At 49.5% G+C, this 17,389-nt stretch overlaps 7 protein-coding genes across 7 annotated transcripts; 4 read left to right on the top strand and 3 right to left on the bottom strand.

Annotated features, from left to right (window-relative positions):
* Nucleotides 1-1,575: 1,575 nt before the first annotated feature.
* COCCADRAFT_86728 (uncharacterized protein) lies at nucleotides 1,576-1,773 on the bottom strand (the record flags this gene model as incomplete). The annotated part of the gene is made up of 1 exon (XM_007710472.1): nucleotides 1,576-1,773. The coding sequence occupies one exon, from the start codon at nucleotides 1,771-1,773 to the stop codon at nucleotides 1,576-1,578; it is 198 nt and encodes a 65-aa protein (XP_007708662.1).
* An 827-nt stretch (nucleotides 1,774-2,600) lies between these two features.
* COCCADRAFT_1953 (uncharacterized protein) lies at nucleotides 2,601-3,629 on the top strand (the record flags this gene model as incomplete). Its single annotated transcript, XM_007710423.1, has 2 exons — nucleotides 2,601-2,765; nucleotides 2,823-3,629. 2 exons carry the CDS (start codon nucleotides 2,601-2,603, stop codon nucleotides 3,627-3,629), a joined length of 972 nt encoding a protein of 323 aa, XP_007708613.1.
* A 1,351-nt stretch (nucleotides 3,630-4,980) lies between these two features.
* Nucleotides 4,981-6,760, bottom strand: COCCADRAFT_1954 (uncharacterized protein; the record flags this gene model as incomplete). Its single annotated transcript, XM_007710424.1, has 3 exons — nucleotides 4,981-5,422; nucleotides 5,479-6,497; nucleotides 6,557-6,760. 3 exons carry the CDS (start codon nucleotides 6,758-6,760, stop codon nucleotides 4,981-4,983), a joined length of 1,665 nt encoding a protein of 554 aa, XP_007708614.1.
* Nucleotides 6,761-7,728: 968 nt separating this feature from the next.
* Nucleotides 7,729-11,190, bottom strand: COCCADRAFT_33641 (uncharacterized protein; the record flags this gene model as incomplete). Its single annotated transcript, XM_007710454.1, has 3 exons — nucleotides 7,729-9,111; nucleotides 9,165-10,954; nucleotides 11,022-11,190. The coding sequence occupies 3 exons, from the start codon at nucleotides 11,188-11,190 to the stop codon at nucleotides 7,729-7,731; spliced, it is 3,342 nt and encodes a 1,113-aa protein (XP_007708644.1).
* Nucleotides 11,191-12,036: 846 nt separating this feature from the next.
* On the top strand, nucleotides 12,037-13,255 carry COCCADRAFT_23261 (uncharacterized protein; the record flags this gene model as incomplete). The annotated part of the gene is made up of 2 exons (XM_007710439.1): nucleotides 12,037-12,271; nucleotides 12,321-13,255. The coding sequence occupies 2 exons, from the start codon at nucleotides 12,037-12,039 to the stop codon at nucleotides 13,253-13,255; spliced, it is 1,170 nt and encodes a 389-aa protein (XP_007708629.1).
* A 659-nt stretch (nucleotides 13,256-13,914) lies between these two features.
* Nucleotides 13,915-15,668, top strand: COCCADRAFT_33644 (uncharacterized protein; the record flags this gene model as incomplete). The annotated part of the gene is made up of 3 exons (XM_007710455.1): nucleotides 13,915-14,115; nucleotides 14,228-14,737; nucleotides 14,793-15,668. 3 exons carry the CDS (start codon nucleotides 13,915-13,917, stop codon nucleotides 15,666-15,668), a joined length of 1,587 nt encoding a protein of 528 aa, XP_007708645.1.
* Nucleotides 15,669-16,152: 484 nt separating this feature from the next.
* Nucleotides 16,153-17,263, top strand: COCCADRAFT_86539 (uncharacterized protein; the record flags this gene model as incomplete). Its single annotated transcript, XM_007710473.1, has 3 exons — nucleotides 16,153-16,201; nucleotides 16,436-16,746; nucleotides 16,853-17,263. 3 exons carry the CDS (start codon nucleotides 16,153-16,155, stop codon nucleotides 17,261-17,263), a joined length of 771 nt encoding a protein of 256 aa, XP_007708663.1.
* Nucleotides 17,264-17,389: the final 126 nt, after the last annotated feature.

The following is a 17,389-nucleotide window of genomic DNA, read 5'->3' on the forward strand; positions in this document are numbered from 1 at the left end:
CTCCTTGACGTTGACGCGCTAGTAGGGCGCGACCGATTCGCTTGGGCAACCGATTCGCTTGTGAACCACGTTAGATAGATCTTGAGCTAGAGACGTGGATCGAGCCCCTGTCTTTGTCGAAAAACCACACCTCCATGTGCGGCTAAAGAAAGGTCGCATCGTGGGAATACAAGCGGCCATAACGACGATGTTTTGTTCTACTCTATATAGAAGTCAATCTAGTAAGAAGAATAAAAGAAGAGAGAAAGTAACTTACAAGTCCCATATCACCAGCGGTACAGGCTTCCAAACTGGGCACCATCAGTTATGATCTCACACTATCTTTGTACATACTCACGAGGATCAGTTGTGCCCATAAACAACGGCAAATACGTCCCCTTAACGATGGTGACTATCGCAGACAGCATGGCCATACTCATCCTCGCGATGAGGCCAATCTTCGTGGACCAAGCCATCTGCAGATTCCAGAATGTGCATGCCGGCACCACCGCCAATACCACATCCGTGAACGCTGTGTACGCACAGAACTAGTACGAAAACCTGTTGAGAATATTTGGGTTCCAGCACGAGCCTGGCAATGACTTCTCCCATAGTTTCTGGGTCGGTTGGCATTGTGTAAATGCTAGGACAACTGTAATTATGGCAAACGATACTTGCAGAATCGACATAGAGTATAGAGCTATAGTTTTTCGTGGACTTGAGGAAAGAATCTGGCAAACGAGAATCGTGATGGATATGTTCGGTAAGCTGAATACGGCTGTAGATTGTCACCCCTTGGCCAAAGCTACAAGTACGAAGTCACAGAACACTTACCAATATCAAAAGCTACAGAGTGCCAACTTGGATCGTGCTAATCTCTGAGGGTTATTCATAAAGAACGTACGATATCCTAAAATCTGAATCATTGCGCTTTTGAAAAGCCGCTTATTGCCGAACTGTGCGACAACCACTGCTGTATGCTGACCGAATCCCAATACAACCCCGTAGTGTACAAATGATGAGGCAACGATGCTGAATATCGAAAAACAATATAAGTTCTAGTTGTCGGTTCGATGAAAATAGAATTCGCGAATGCCCTACCAGCGACAGCAAAATGAAGAGGTCGTCCTAGCCAACAACATGCACTAGCTTTACTCTGGAAAAAGCTTGATAGCGACCGATAAACCGGCGGCCGCTGTCATGACCTATGCGACGAGTAAAATCTCTGTCTGCCTGTTCTCTGTCAGATCCACTGAGTCCGTCATTTCTGCAAATATCTCGTAGTGTTTTGTCAGCTTGTAAATATCCAAAACTGAATAGACACCGAGTTTTTTTTTCCTAAAGTTTCTTGTTCTGACCACCATTTAATATCATTATGTGAGCGAACAGCCGGTTGTAGCCCGATACTACTTATCGAGTGGCATGGGTTGAAGATGCCAAGATGGCGTAGGTATCACAACAGTTAATGTGACGTGGAAATCTTTCATCATGACTTGCGTCTTTTTCAGGAAGTTCTAAGCGACGTAGTTAGCATCATTGAAATCGAGTAAGATGTCAAACAGTAGCGCAATCAACACAATCGGGTCACGCACAATGCTATTCCTTCAAGAAAGGGATTGCCCTGGATGAACAAATAAGATTGTACTGGATCCACTGACCGCATTGCCGAGATAACGAGGGAAATCCTTTTAAGGTCCACATCATTGTAGCACAGCACAGTATGTTGGCGAACTTTTCCCAAGACTCACTAACTTTTGCAGACCAACCCCCTCGGGCAACATGTGAGCCACTCATATTGATAGAAGCTGAATATCAAAACATTACTAGTCACTTCAAACATGCACATATATTCACGCATGAGAATCTAGAAGATCAAAATGCGATACGAAATCCCGGTTTGGGAAGGCCGGTATGACTCGAGTGACTATGCATGAGTGAAACTCCACTGACAGGATATATAGATGATTCAACAACAATGGCGGTGACGCATTCTTACAGGGATAGTAGATTCTATTCTTTGTTCAATGCTAAAGTTTCGCGATGGCCGCCCTTTGAGAATGTATGTAGAGCAAAAACTTCAACATTGCTGTACCGTATAAGTTTACCTCAGATATAGTGTTTTTGAAACGTAAACTACAGACTATCCCCAAAGCTGCAAGTAAATTTCGTAGTCACTGTAAAAAGTTTCTCAAAAAAGACTATGGAGGTTGTTACAACTTTATCGATCGATGTAGACAGGTTTAGTCCAAGCAAAATCCTTAGAACTAACCCACATTCCTTAGACTTTGCACCTGTTCAAGACATGAGTACGAGCCAAAGCAGTCTCCTAGTCAGACCAGACATGCAAAGCTGTGATAATTGCCATTTACACATGTACGTCTGTGAGTCGCATGTGATGATCAAACACTAGTCGCAAATCCTAAAGGATTAACCCCATCGGCTATAATCCACAATTGAGCTACATGCATGCACGCGAACGTGTGGAGCTTATGGGTCTTGGGATTTCAAGCCGGTCCACTTATGGGGATACGAGAATGCAGTTAAGATCAGCTTGAAGTTCTAAATCTGCCCTTCTTAGAAGCAAGAAGAAGGCTGTGCCGAACATCGAGAGAAAAAAGAAAATGTCAAAAACACTTCTGGACATCCTCGAAAGCATTGCAGCAGCTGGAAAGGCTTACCAACGTGAGGACATTGGTTCACTAGAAAGTCTTATCGGACTAGGCAGAGATCTGGTAGCAACACTTGAAATCCCAAGTGAGTTCTTGCAAAGAACGTTCTGGGCCGAGGTAAACTAGCAATACTACTATGCGAAATTACAGTGGCTTTACTGATCATTACTGCAGCCTGCTCTATCAGCACATTGCAAGTTGGCCGTTCAGGTCGGACTATTCCAACATCTGAAAGATGTAGGTAAACCCGGCAGTAGCCTTTATGATCTTACCCAAAAGACAGGAGTCGACACACCACTGCTCCAGAGAATCCTCCGCCACCTAGTCGCCATGAAGCTTCTCACATACTCGAACGGAAAGTTCAAAGGGACACCCCCCAGCGACGGCCTCGCAGCAGAGAACTTCCAGAAAAGTATTGATTTCTGCTACGACGTTGCCCGGCCCTCCTTCAACCGCTTCCCCAGCTTCTTCCAAGCAACAGGCTACCGAATCCCAAGTTCGCTCACAAACGGTCCGTTCCAGGCTGTACACGGTATAGCGATGCCGTTTTTCCCGTGGTTGGTAGCCACGCCCCCGTATCTCGATGAGTTCGACAACTTCATGTCAGCGTACCGGGCCGGGAAGCCAAATTGGTATGACGCAGGCTTCTACCCCGTAGACGACCGTCTAATCGAGGGCTTCGACACTGACACCGGTGAAACGCTGCTTGTAGATGTGTGGGGTGGCCGCGGCCACGATGTCCAGCAGTTCATATCAGAACACAAGGCACATCCTGGAAAAATTATTCTACAGGACCGAGAGCCCGTTATTGCCAGTGTTTCAAATCAAGATAAGCTGCTGTTTGAGTTGGAAGTACACGAATTCTTTACTCCTCAGCCAATCAAGGCTGCAAGGGCTTACGCGCTGCATTCCATCCTTCATGACTGGATCGATGAAGAAGAAATCAGCATCCTAAAAAATCTGAGGCCAGCGCTCAAGTAAGGTATTCCCGGGTTCTGCTGATTGAGATTGTGGTTTCCGAGGAGGAGCCTACGATCGCGGAAACGGCAATGGATATGATGATGTTGGCACACTTTGCTGTGCGGGAGAGGACTAGGATGGAGTGGGATGGGATACTGCAGAAGGCTGGATTGAGATTGGTGGGATTCTACAATTTTCCGGGTGTTGCGGAGAGCGTTATTGAGGCGGAGTTGCGAGAAGCTCCTTGAGTTGGCAGGGTACTTGTCTGCCTAAGTTTGAACTCTTGATGTTTACTACAATTTTTCTATGACGAGAAAAAACCTCGAGGAGAAAATTCTGTTTTTGAAAATAAAATGGCAAGAAGGAGAGGAAAATACTAGGTGCAGCTAAAGTGTTATGAGTTTTATCCAGCATCTTGTAGATAATTGTTGTTACTATGAGAGAATGACAGTCGTCTGTGCTCTGGTCTAATAGTAGGGATAGCGCGGTATTGTTCATTAGGCTGAAAAATTGGGTCAAGGTAGGATAGGCCCGTCTACTGAAGTAAGATAGAGAGATACAATGTCAAGGTCTAACCCTGAATTGAGCCACGCATCCACAATCTTACTAAATTCATGGTCGCAGCATGTAGAAAGACTCGCTAGCAGGGGTGTCACGAGGTATGTGATCTTTTGGGACCGGGCCGATGAAAGCACTGGCTTTGTTTCATTGAATGCCATAATATAGATTGCAGATGTACTGGAAGGGAATTAAAGCGGCGGGTGTTTATTTGAACTTGCACTGTTAGGGATTTGTGGGCGGGGATTTATTTACAGTAGGCATCCCACTTATATACGCATGTTCCTGACAGTTCTCAAATTCTCAGATACGCAACAACACATGTGCCTGCACTGAGGCTGTATACTCTACTTGGAATCACTCCTATAGACCCAAGCATGCGGTTCATGTGCGCCTACCCAGTCAGGACCTTAATTGTAGCCTCTCAATATACGACCAGCGGCTTGGCAGGATAATATTCCAAGTATGCCATCTATCTTGCTATCGGGACAGATATTGAGAGTTCGTACAAGGTTGAGTTTAGTGATGATGTCAACTTTAGTTAGAGCATTTTCAAGTTAGCATGAAATGTCACCACAACGAAGTTAGCTCATATCCACTAGGTGGAGAAGTAGCTACTTCCAACTCTTAATTTAACATTAAGATATTACAGTAATCTACCTGATAGGCTGAAAGCTTATCTAGGATACAACAGTCCTTTGGTATACGCAGTCCCTTGCTTTCCCAAGCGTCAATTTGCTCATTCTTTGTGTAAGCGAACAAAGAAAACGAAAATAGATTCCGAATCAGCCGAAAAAAAAATGATATTCAAACGCTACGTGTTAGAAGTATTGTGCGCCTCGTTGTTACCCGGCGTTGATGTATTGTCCGTCGGTGGCACTACAGCTGAATTCCTCTGCGCGGGGCTTGCATCCCCTCGTTCTCTTCGGCCTCGAGCCCCGAAAGCGTCACTTAGTCGTGCGCTAATTCTCCTACTTCTCCTGTCTCTTGTGTTGGCTACGTTTTCCACACTTGGACTTGTACTTTCTCCAGCGAGATCACCACTTTGGTTTCTTCGCTGCTCTCTAAGGCGCCTTAGGGCGCCAATTCGCTCTTCAGCTGATGAATTTGGCAAATGGCGGAACAACAAAATATCACGAATTGCGGTACGGCGGCGATGCGATGTCTCAGCATCGGGGTTTAGAGGTGGAGCAAGTTGGTCCTGGCCATGGGAGGCAGAAGAATCATGGGAATCGACGGGTCGGAGATCGACGCGACTGCGAAGTGTTAGTGGGCTTGATACAGCGAATAATAAAATAGGGGGGTGAGTTACCATAATGGACAAGTCCCAGACACATTCAGTAGCCAGGGATCAACACATTCTGGGTGAAACTTGTGATTGCATGGGAGAACGCGAAGATCTTGACCCTTCTCAAAATCCTCTGTACAAATGGAACAACCCAGACTTTCGTCAGACGAAGCATTCTCTGTACCCGTGGATACGGCCGCGACAACAGGCTGTGCAGGTGCTATACCTGACTGATGTTGCTCAATCTCCGCGGAGGTCACTTGCTGCGACGCCCCTATCACCTGTTCCGTACCCAGTGGCTGCGCTTGGCTGCGCTGATCAGCGGTTGTTGGAGGGTTTACGTGTCCGTCGCTCGTCGCATTCGCTCCGTTCAAATCTCTCGCCTCAACCGCCGGTCCCAGTTCCACATCAGTAGGCTTCGCCTGCTCCCTTTCACCAAATTTTACAATGGGAATAGTGTCGAGAATAGCTCTTCCGAGTCCCCTTGCTCTGCTCTGTCTGGGTCGCCCAAGGACGTTCCGGGGTCCATATCGCTCAGGGTGACGATGCGCTCTTATCGCGCCCGTGATGATGATGATAAGGAACAGAGCCGTGATAATACCCGTGATGCTGTATAGAATGATCATAGCGACAGCAGTCGAGGGTGAGGGACCTAATGGATTCTGTGTCTGGTTTGAGTTGCCGCCTCCATCGCCGTTGTTATCATTGGACCGGCCTTCAACGTGGACGAAGTATTTCATGTGTGCGGGCAGATCGTCAATAGCGTCGAGTACAAAAGTCGAGTCAGTTTTGCTCGTCATGGAATAGACAGCAACTTGCTGCACCATTTGTTGGGAGTCGTTCTGGTCATAATCGCAATAGTCGGTGGCGGTACTGTAAAGGATAGCAGCCGAAATGTTGGCTTGTTGATAAGCTTGGTCGAAGACGGATTGAGCATTGTCGAAACCGTTGTAGTCACTGGGGTTGCAACTGATGTATGCGATCTCGTCAGCAGTGATGTTGGCGACGTTGGAGAAATTTGCGTAATATAGGTTGCCCTTGACCTGGTAGTCCATGTCAGTGCAAGTACTTGGATGAAATCTGGTACCTAGCCGCGACGAACCGAATTCACTGCTTCCTGGGTCAAGGGAATAACGTTTGCAATTTTGCGACCGTTTGATTCGGCACGGGCGAGTGGCAGAGTCCCACCTCCCCAGCCCGGACGCGCAGTCGAGGTGTTGGAGGGCGAGATGGTGGCCGTGGCGGAGGTAGCGAACAAGAGGCAGGTCAACTGCCACGACAGCGGGTGCAGGCGCGCAGGCAACATGTTGGAGCGCATGCCTGTTGTGAATTAATAGCACACGAGCGCCGATGGACCCATGTGTGAATATGTACGTAAATGTATGTAGATGTCGGTGTAAATGTATAAATGTATGGGTATGGTGGCTTGAATTGACGCGCTCCGAAAAAAAGAGTTGCCGCACTACAGAGCGACAAGCTAGACGATAAGACGGTGCTCGCGCCCGACAGCTGACATGCTTGGTGCGACAGGAGGCGGCGGCAAGCACAAATGGTTTGATGTGTGTCAATGTAAGAGTGGAGGTGCGTAGATATGGCTGAAGCCAGACGAGACGACACAGGATCTGGCGGGGAGGCGCGGCAGACGATGACCAAACCCCCGCTCTCCTCTCCCCCAGACCCGCTGACGCTACGGACCCACTCCTGCTTGTCTGCGTCCGCCTTACGCTCCGACTCTGAAACTCGGTCTAGTTGACGCTGTTTGGCTACGGCGGCAGCAACTTTTGTTCCGCGCTTCTCTCAACCACTCGTCTGACGCGTTCACGGACCTATATGACGATTACAGCCCTACTATGGCCTTCCAGTGGCTCCGATGCAGTCGTAAGCCCTATGGCTGAGTTGCTCTACCGCCCAGTGCTTCGGACCGACTCGACTGCACGTCACTGAGCCCACTTGCATCAATCGCTTTATTCCCGCATCGCCATGCACACATGCATTCCCGTCTCGGTAATGCATCTTGCCGTAAAGAATACTCTGCTAGCTAACCGTCAACAGTTTCACCTGTGCCTACGTCCCTATATATCCTCGTTTCATGCTCTAACCAGCTTGGATACTACCGTTGCATTACATATTTTGTATCTACCATTCAACTCCATTCAAACTCCATTGCCATAAACGCCCGCGTTCTGCTACCATGTATGCCCACTCATCCATCCCCACGACACATTGTTGATACAGTTAAAAAAACAAGTCCCCATTCCACAACACCATGCTCGCCTAGTAGGCAATTCCACTCGAGCCACGCCCAGGCGTCTTGAACGTCATGGACTGCAACTGTTGCTCCACCAGTCCGCCAAGCGCTAGTGTATCCTTCGGATCAACTCCCATCCTCTCAAAATCATTGAAGCCAGAAAGATAGAAGCCAGCAATCACCACCAGGTACGACAAAATCAAGATCGACCCCTTGAAGTAGTTGCTCTTTCCCTCACCGTACATGTACGACAAAAGGAACACGCACAGAATGACGGTAATCATGTCCCATTGGGGAAAGATGAGTGTGAATGACTGGTTTGCCACTTCGTTTGCTGGAATGTATCCGCTGTGCATGGCGCTGTAGAAAACCAGGGCCGGGATCTGCAATAGACAAACTTGCAGAGCATATGCAGATCCAATTTCCATGGACAGCGCAATATTTCCGTTCATCGCAAACGAAATGGCGTTCAAAAACTCGGTCGTGTTTGGTACTAACGCAAACAAGGTGATGCCCAGGAATTTTTCGTCAATATCAGACCCTTCCAGCACCCCGTCGACGGTGTTGACAAGAATCTCGGCGATGATGGCATACGCAACAGTCGCTGTCAACAAAATAGCAGCACTCTTTTGACGACTCCAGTTTGGTGCATCATGCCCTCCAGAAGTATGCCCAGGCGCAGTCTCGCCCTCTTCGTGAGCTGCCTCGGTGTTGGCCCGAGTATGAGCAGGTCGCTCTGTGTGCCCTTTGCTGGTTGTGTGAGCAAGTTGCGCAACTTTACGAGGGGCCTTGGTGACATCACGTGTGGCAAGAGCCGTCGTTGTTGCAGCAATCTCAGTGATCTGGCGTGCTAGCGATTCCGCGGCATCATCCGTAAGGCCTTCGACATGGAAAGAGTGGTGCACATTCGTTTGGCCATCCTTGGGTGGTACCAGGTGGGGGGTATTGCTGTCTGATTTTGAGCTTGGTCGCCTGTCGCTCGATGTAGATTGCTCTGGTCCGATGCCAACCTCTTGTAGAGTTTGACTAACCATGCGCTTGTACAACTGACTGTCGCGCACATGTGCGCGATTGATGGAATGTCCGGTCGCTTGCCTCATGAAAGAGGAATGGGGGAAGTCTCCATGGCCACTCTGACTGAGACTACTCGCACTCATCTCCAAAAACTTCTTCTCTTGAGCATCTGGCTCCGTCCAGATGGTGGCGGCATGAGTCCGGAGAGTAAACAATAGACCGATGATGTACGAGAAAAATAGCAATGCAGCTGAAAACCAGGTATATGGCTTGACAGCTTCATTGTAGAACCGGTCGTGAAGTGCTGGGGTTTGCGAGTAGTAGCATCTGCGGCAGTCTCGCTCCAAGGGAGTAGAGGAGTGAGGCTTAATACACTGGTGACAGTTGAGTTCATGCTGATATCAGTTAGTAGGGGCCTTTGTAAAAAAAATAAGAATGCAATCCTTACGCTGCCGTAGATCTGATAGAACAATGTGGGCCCAAAAGCGCCAATGACGGCAAACAAAAGCATGGTTGATGTCACACCAGCCGACCGCACGTTGAACCGCTGGGTCTTGCGTTTCAGTGCTCCGAAACACATGGATAAGCCTGGAAGGAACAGAATACCGGCGAAGATACTGCCAATGATGCTTCCCTCGACAAGTTGTGCCTTTCCCTGATTCAGCGCCACGCAGTAGAGGAAAACCTCGACAACGGTCGAGAAAAAGGCGTTGATGGTGGCACCAACCCCCATAGATGATTGAGCTGAGATAGAGGCCACTGCTTGGCCAATGAAGTATGCCAGTGGAATAATGGACAGTAATGCAAGCGTGAAGAGCAGAAACTGGTCCGTCAACCAGAACTTGAGCTCCATGGCTTCAGCCAAGACAAAGTAGTCGAAGATGGTAAAAGCGACCAAGCCGAGGAGATTGATGAGAAAAATGTTTGTGCCATCAATCGTGTACTTCCAGTACTTGATGCCGACTGCTCGATAGGTGCAGAGCAGGATGGAAGATGACTCTCCAGGACGGCGCACGTTGCCATTGTCCGAGTGGAATGAGAGAGCCAGGGGGTGACGGCGCAAGTGGTCCAACAAGAGCAGCGTGGTTTTACCCATGGGGATCGTAAAGACAAGAAACCAGCAGAGAGTCGAGACGAAAAAGAGCGAAGGCATCAGGATACCATAGAAGAAGAGGAAAAAGATGACTCGACCAAGGGTCCATTTGCCGCGACCGAAAAGTCTCCGCTTAGTGGTGGCTGTGTCAGTATGGTTCACGTTACCACGACCGTGTCTTCCAAGTAGACTCATAGTCTCGCTGCCGGCAGAGTCGACACTGTTGCGTCTGCGCCCAACGAGCGAGCTCTCACCACCGTTGATGGGGCCAAAGAAAAGACGTCCTTCTTCAATATCACCGCTCTGCCACTGCTCATATTCGCTAATGCTGCGACCCTCACCTTCGTCTTCGTCGATGTAGGCCTCGTCCTGCATGAGCTTGACATATTTGCCAAAGGGGTAGAATAGATATGAGGCAAGGTGGAAAAGCAGACGCGAGTACTCTTTGCAGCTTTCGTTGAAGCCAAGCAGAGCACACAGTAGACCTCCGGCACTCGCCACGATCGCCAGCCACCAGCCAAAGACTAGCGTCCAGATAAGATTGAACAGGAGCAACCACCTGCTGACGTAGAGACCTGGCGAAGAGTGGATGTCGGCCTCTGCATTGCGCTGAACTGAACGACCCTTTTTGTAGAGGGCGGGCTTCCAGATCCTGATACCAAAGGGATGTGTCACGTTGATTGCATCCTGGCGGTCGCGTAGGGTGAAGCTCTCCGCGTCACTTAGTTCGTCGTCGTCGGCGCCTCCGCTTTCGTCCTCTGCCTGCACCGTCTCTTCACTCGAGGAGACGGGCGTCGCGTCTGCATCCGTGCCGGTTGTTAGCCCTGCGCTGTCCTGCTCAGCCTCGTCGTCTTCGGTAGAGTCTATCGTGGTCAGGGTCGCCGGCTGTGCAGCGGTTCTGCGTCGGACAGTCGAGGATTTGCGGCGCAATGTCTGTCGTTGTTTCTTTTGTTGGTCTTGCTGGGCCTGGTCGAGCTCAACCTCCTCCTCGGCATCGTCGACACTGAATTCTTGCCCCTTCTGCGGCCATTTGGACGATGTTGTACGGCGCGTCATTGAGGGCTTCTTGGGTTTGGAGGAGCCTTCTGAGACGGGTGGATTTTGCGGACGGCGGTCCTTGCTGTCTTTGCCGGCGGAGATGGTGCCTGTGGCCGCGTTAGCATGTTGGCATTGGTGTTGTTGTTGCTCGTGGTCTTTATCTAGGAGTCTTACCATAGCTCGAAGGCTGCATGGCAGCTTGAGATCGCCTGCGCGCGGATTCTCCAGCCATGGCAGTTTGGGCGGGCGCGTCGCTCGCCGTGGCAGTGCCTTGGGTGCTACTCCGACGGGATGTCTCTGGGGAGGGTTTGGCGTCGCCGCTGTTGGGAGTGCGGTCCTCCATGGCGGTGCGGTGGATGCTCGTAGAGACCCAGAGAAAAAGAGCAGGCAGGCTATCTGCAGCCCGGCCTTGTTTTGGGCAGAGTGGAAACTTAGAATGGCCCCAGCTCAGGCCTTGTGTTTATGCGCACGAGTCACTCTAGCCTGCCGCCGTGCAATGCCAGCGATCAAAGAAGGGACGAGAGGCATGTCCGTCTTTGCCGTGCCCGCATCTGCTGAGGTCTGGTGTGGGCGGAAGCTGCAGGCAGATGACCAGCCATCATGTGCGAGCGGCCGCCTCACCCACTCAGCACCACACCACTACACCAGATAACCATGGCATCTTCTGCGGGTCCTGTCTCACTGCCGATTAAACCGGCTCACGCGCTGCAGCCGGTGCACTCTGCTGCACGCAAGAACCGACCAGCTCTTGTGATGACGGCACATTAATGGGGCCGTATCTGTAGCATCGTCTGGCTATGCCTTTTGCTACCCAGCTCCCCACCCGTCTGCATCTGTGGCGGTGCCGCGGCAACGGCAGCAGTGGCCCCGGCCGCGGCGGGGCATCTCTCTCAACATGGCGCCTCAACATGTGGCGCAGGCGCTCGCCCACGCCCGGCCAAACCATTAATCCGCGCGTCGCAGCTTCGGAAGCTTCCAGTGGGACGGGCGTGTCAATGTCCGAGCCAGTCCAACAATCACCCACGGCCGTGCCATTGCTATTCCCATCACCACCGCCGTCCCCACCGCATATCTACATTCACTCGCCGCCATCCGCTCATCTATTGGCTCTCCGTCTACCTCCAGAGACTTGTGCAGTACCGCCCCTCTCCCTGCCAACGGAACATCGCCGACGGCGCCCGCCACAGCCATGGCGCTCGACACCTTCTTCCACAACAAGATCGAGGCGATGAAGCTCGAGATCATACAAGGCCAGGCAAAGCTACGACGACTCGAGGCCCAACGCAACGACTACAACTCGAGGGTGCGATTACTGCGCGAAGAGCTGGGCCTGCTTCAGCAACCGGGGTCCTATGTCGGCGAAGTGGTCAAGGTCATGGGCACCAAGAAGGTGCTGGTCAAGGTGCATCCCGAGGGCAAATACGGTATTTACCCACAACATGCTACATGAAGCTCCAAATCTAACTCATCTAGTCGTCGATGTTGCCGACAGTGTCGACATCACCAAGCTCACCGCTGGCAAACGCGTCACCTTACTCAGCGATTCGTACAAGCTCGAAAAGCTACTCCCGTCTTCGGTCGACCCGCTTGTCTCGCTCATGATGGTCGAAAAGGTGCCCGACAGTACATATGACATGATTGGTGGTTTGGACCAGCAGATCAAGGAAATCAAGGAGGTCATCGAGCTCGGTCTACAACATCCCGAACTCTTCGAATCACTCGGTATTGCCCAACCCAAAGGTGTTTTGTTATACGGCCCCCCTGGAACTGGAAAGACGCTGCTTGCGCGTGCTGTTGCGCATCACGCCGACTGCAAATTCATTCGAGTATCTGGTAGCGAGTTGGTCCAAAAGTACATTGGTGAGGGTAGTCGTATGGTCCGAGAGTTGTTCGTCATGGCTCGAGAGCATGCTCCTAGCATCATCTTCATGGACGAAATCGACAGTATTGGATCAAGTCGTGTTGAGGGAAGCTCTGGCGGTGATTCGGAGGTGCAGCGAACTATGTTGGAGCTGTTGAACCAGTTGGATGGTTTTGAGCCGACTAAGAACATCAAGATCATCATGGCAACCAATCGACTTGACATCCTCGACCCCGCCCTGTTACGACCTGGTCGCATTGACCGAAAGATCGAATTCCCACCGCCAACCGTCGAAGCGCGTGCTGATATTCTGCGAATTCACTCGAGGAGCATGAACTTGACACGTGGAATCAATCTCACAAAGATTGCGGAAAAGATGAACGGATGCTCTGGTGCTGAGTTGAAGGGTGTGTGTACTGAGGCCGGTATGTATGCCCTCAGGGAGAGGAGAGTGCACGTCACACAGGAGGACTTTGACCTGGCGACGGCCAAGGTGCTGAACAAGCATGACGACAAGGCCACCAGTCTGAGCAAGTTATGGAAGTAGGCGGCAATGCTGAGCCTTCTAATCATGCTGAGATGCGCCGATGCCTATGAGGCTACGTTCAGCAATCAGTATGGCATAGACTTATTCTATACACAAATAATGACTTTTTGACTAAACCCTATTAACTTCAAATGGCTACGGGAGTGATATTACGTCATCTAAGCTAAATTGGCACATTGGTCACTCAACTAAACCCCAACCCTCACACCATCACCTTATATGCAATGCAGATCTTGCCAAAAGTTAGACACAAAATGTACGGCGTATCGCTCGCTCCTCAATCTGCATAAGATCTACAGTGATAGCTCAATGTTCTATGACGAGTATGTAGGTAGCTGAAAGCATAGATTTAGCCTTCGTATACAACGTAAACCCAAGGTTCGTCTACCCCACATGCAAGGTCGCCTTATCCGACTATGTGGCTGCATCGCGCAAACAAAGAGGCCGATTGCGTGATGAGTAACACTAGGGTCTATCACCTTATATGCAGTCTCACTAGAATAGTCCGGTTGCACAGGACGTTCGCAATTGCCAGCGCCCACTTTACCCTGGCGCTACCCTCTTTCGTTACAAACCTGATCGACTCTGTCAATCATAAACACGAAATCGGAAATTAGTTAACAGAAAACTTCCGTCCTTTCACCATACTAAACAAGGTAATGGCGGAGGCAGCAGCAACAGAAAGTGCATATAGGGCGGACGACCATACTAAGAACCCTACAATACAACACACGACGAGAAATGAAGCAACGCCCGTCAGTGTTCTTGAGGATGGATCGTTGGACCCTGTATACGAGGCCAAAGCAAAAGTGCTGAACAAAGCCGTCCAGGATATAGGTATGGGACGGTACCAATGGCAGGTCAGTCTCACATGGCATGCGTACAACTTCCTTTTGACTGTATCTTTATATTCATATCTTGCGACTTGTTTATGAGCTCGTCTGCCACTCAAATTGTTAATTTCAACTACAGCTTTTTATCGTCATTGGATTCGGATGGGCAATGGATAACCTATGGCCTATTGTGACATCGCTCATTTTCACCCCTGTTAGCAACGAGTTCAGACCTAATCGACCACCTTTTCTGACATTGTCCCAAAATATCGGTCTCTTGTTCGGCGCAGTATTCTGGGGTTTCGGCTGCGACATCTTTGGTAGACGATGGGCTTTCAACCTTACCATTGGTATCACTGCGGTTTTTGGTATGGTGGCGGCTGGCAGTCCGAATTTTGCTGCTATTGGCACATTTGCTGCGCTCTGGTCTGTTGGTGTGGGTGGTAATCTCCCTGTCGACTCTGCAATTTTCTTGGAATTTCTACCCGGATCACATCAGTACTTGCTTACGATACTCTCGATATACTGGTCGCTAGCACAGGTTTTTGCTACGCTTGTGGCATGGCCGTTGCTCGGCAACTTGACGTGTCAGCAGACCGAGGATACATGTACAAAAGGAGAAAACATGGGTTGGCGGTATTTTGTGCTCGTAAGTGAGACTTTATAATGCTTTACGAGCATACACTAATATCAAAAAAAATCAGGTCATGGGCGGTACAGCGTTGATCATGTTCGCCATACGTTTCGTCTTCTTTACCATTTTCGAGTCTCCAAAATACCTCATGGGCAAAGGCGAAGACGAAAAAGCCGTCGAAGTTGTTCATGAAGTCGCCCGCCGCAACGGCAAAACATCCCCATTGACAGTTCAGGATTTGGAAGACTGTAACCTCGTCGCACAGTCGGGTAGTTCTCAGCAACACATCACCGCGGCTGCCGTAATCAAAAGAAATCTCCAGAAGCTTGACAGTTCACATGTCAAAGCCCTCTTTGCCACAAAAAGGCTCGCCTTCTCCACCAGCATCATCACCATAGTCTGGGCGTTTATTGGACTCGGATATCCTCTTTACAATGCCTTCCTGCCCTATATCCAAGCAACTCGAGGCGTGGATTTTGGCGACGGCTCAACATACATCACCTACCGTAATAGTCTGATAATCGCTGTTCTGGGCGTCCCAGGCTGTATCCTCGGCGGCGTCTTGGTTGAGACACCCTTGATTGGCCGCAAAGGTACTTTGGCTGCATCCACAGTGCTCACAGGCGTCTTCTTACTCTGCTCAACTACTGCTCTCACCTCGGATAGCCTCCTCGGCTGGAACTGCGCCTACAATTTTATGAGTAACATTATGTATGCTGTCTTGTACGCTTATACTCCAGAGATCTTCCCGACAAAAGATCGGGGCACGGGTAATGCTATCACTGCGAGTGCGAATCGGATTTTTGGAATCATGGCTCCTATTGTGGCCATGTTTGCGGATCTGGAAACGAGTATACCGGTATATGTGTCTGGGGCGCTTTTCATTGCCGCTGGGCTACTAGTCCTTGTCTTACCGTTTGAGAGTCGTGGAAAAGCTAGTATGTAGGAGGGAATATTTCATGAAGCAAAGGGGCCTTGGGGTGGTAACGCAAAAGTGTGAATGGTATTGATCCAATCATACATCGACCTCTCTTAGATATAATTGCGAGAAACGAACTCTGCGTCTACAACCCTACATGTCTAACGCTGCGCATGAATAGATTCGCTAATATTGATTATACATCCTGCTCCGACTTAATAATATTTTAGCATAGTTATGTTTAGTACAACAACATAGTTAATTGCTTACTATAATCCACTATTCGCAAAAACCTTATCAATACAGTATTAAGATGGCCTAGCAACGAATTTCACTCTCATTAATACTACACAACTTCTATATAGTAAACTACGACTACGAAATCGTTTGAAGAATGTCAATATGAGATGACTAAGATGACGTCATCCCCATCTACCCACCCAACTTTTCCCCCTCACCCTACCACATACACCCTGACAAGCACATTAGCCCTGAAACACACCTCCCCAAAATGAGCGAATCAAAGGAAATGGTCATCGTACTTACCGGTGCTTCAAGAGGTAAGCCAAGCTCCTTTAACTCCCATTACCTTTTTCCATCAACAATCCCAATAATTTCCCTTTTTCCGTCTCTCTCTCTCTTTCCAAAAAGGTGGCATATCAAAAGAGCACATGCAATGCTCTTGTACCATGCACACAAAAAAACCACCACACCTCATCATAACCTTTTTTTAAGAAAAAAAAACGCCCAAAATTAACCGTTGAACTTGCTAAAAACCAAGCTTCTTGACTCAGGAATCGGCCAAGCAATCGCACACCACCTCCTCTCGCGCTCCCACAAACTAATCCTCATATCACGCACGCACTCGGCCCTCGATGCGCTGCACTACCAGTACGGCTCTGAAAACGTCGAGGTACTCGCGGGCGACATGGCGAACCCCTCCATTCCCAAGCGCGCCGTGGAACTAGCGCAAGAGCGCTGGGGAAGGCTGGACGCCGTGATTGTCAATCATGGGACGTTGGATCCCGTCAAGAAAGTAGCAGATGCGGGGTTGGACGAGTGGAGGAAAGGATTTGATATTAATGTTTTTAGTGCAATCGGGTTGGTATGTTGGAAGATTCCCCCCATGTTTTTTAGTTTTCTTGTCTTTTTTTTCTTCTTTTCAGATCAATGTGGGAGTTGCTAATGTGATAATGTGCGTGTGTGTGTAGATTCAAGCGGCGCTTCCGGCTCTGCGTAAGACGAAGGGTCGCATCATTCTTACTTCGTCAGGGGCTGCAGTGTCGGCTTATCAAGGCTGGGGTTGCTATGGCGCGGGGAAAGCGGTGCTGAATCATCTTGCTTTGACGCTTTCAGTAGAGGAGCCGGATATTACTACCATTTCTATTCGACCGGGTGTTGTGGACACGGAAATGCAGCGGGAAATTCGTGAAGTACACCATGAGCGAATGAGCGAAAAGGATAGGGAAAAGTTTAGCGGGCTGAAGAGCAGTGGGGGTCTTTTGAAGCCAGAGCAACCTGGAAACGTCATCGCCAAACTGGCTGTCAGCGGCGGAAAAGAACTTAGTGGCAAGTTTCTCAGTTGGAACGACGAGAGTCTCAAAGCATTTCAGGACGAATAGTAGTAAATCATCATAGCATGGATAGGTCGTTATCATAATTTAGAATCTACATTACAGCATCATCATCATCGACATCTCGCTCAAGAGCCCTTTCAGACTTTCTATACGCCTTTGTACTCTAGGAAG

The sequence above is a fragment of the Bipolaris zeicola genome (genome assembly GCF_000523435.1).
Source record: "Bipolaris zeicola 26-R-13 unplaced genomic scaffold scaffold_18, whole genome shotgun sequence".
NCBI classification, from domain to species: Eukaryota; Fungi; Ascomycota; class Dothideomycetes; order Pleosporales; family Pleosporaceae; genus Bipolaris; species Bipolaris zeicola.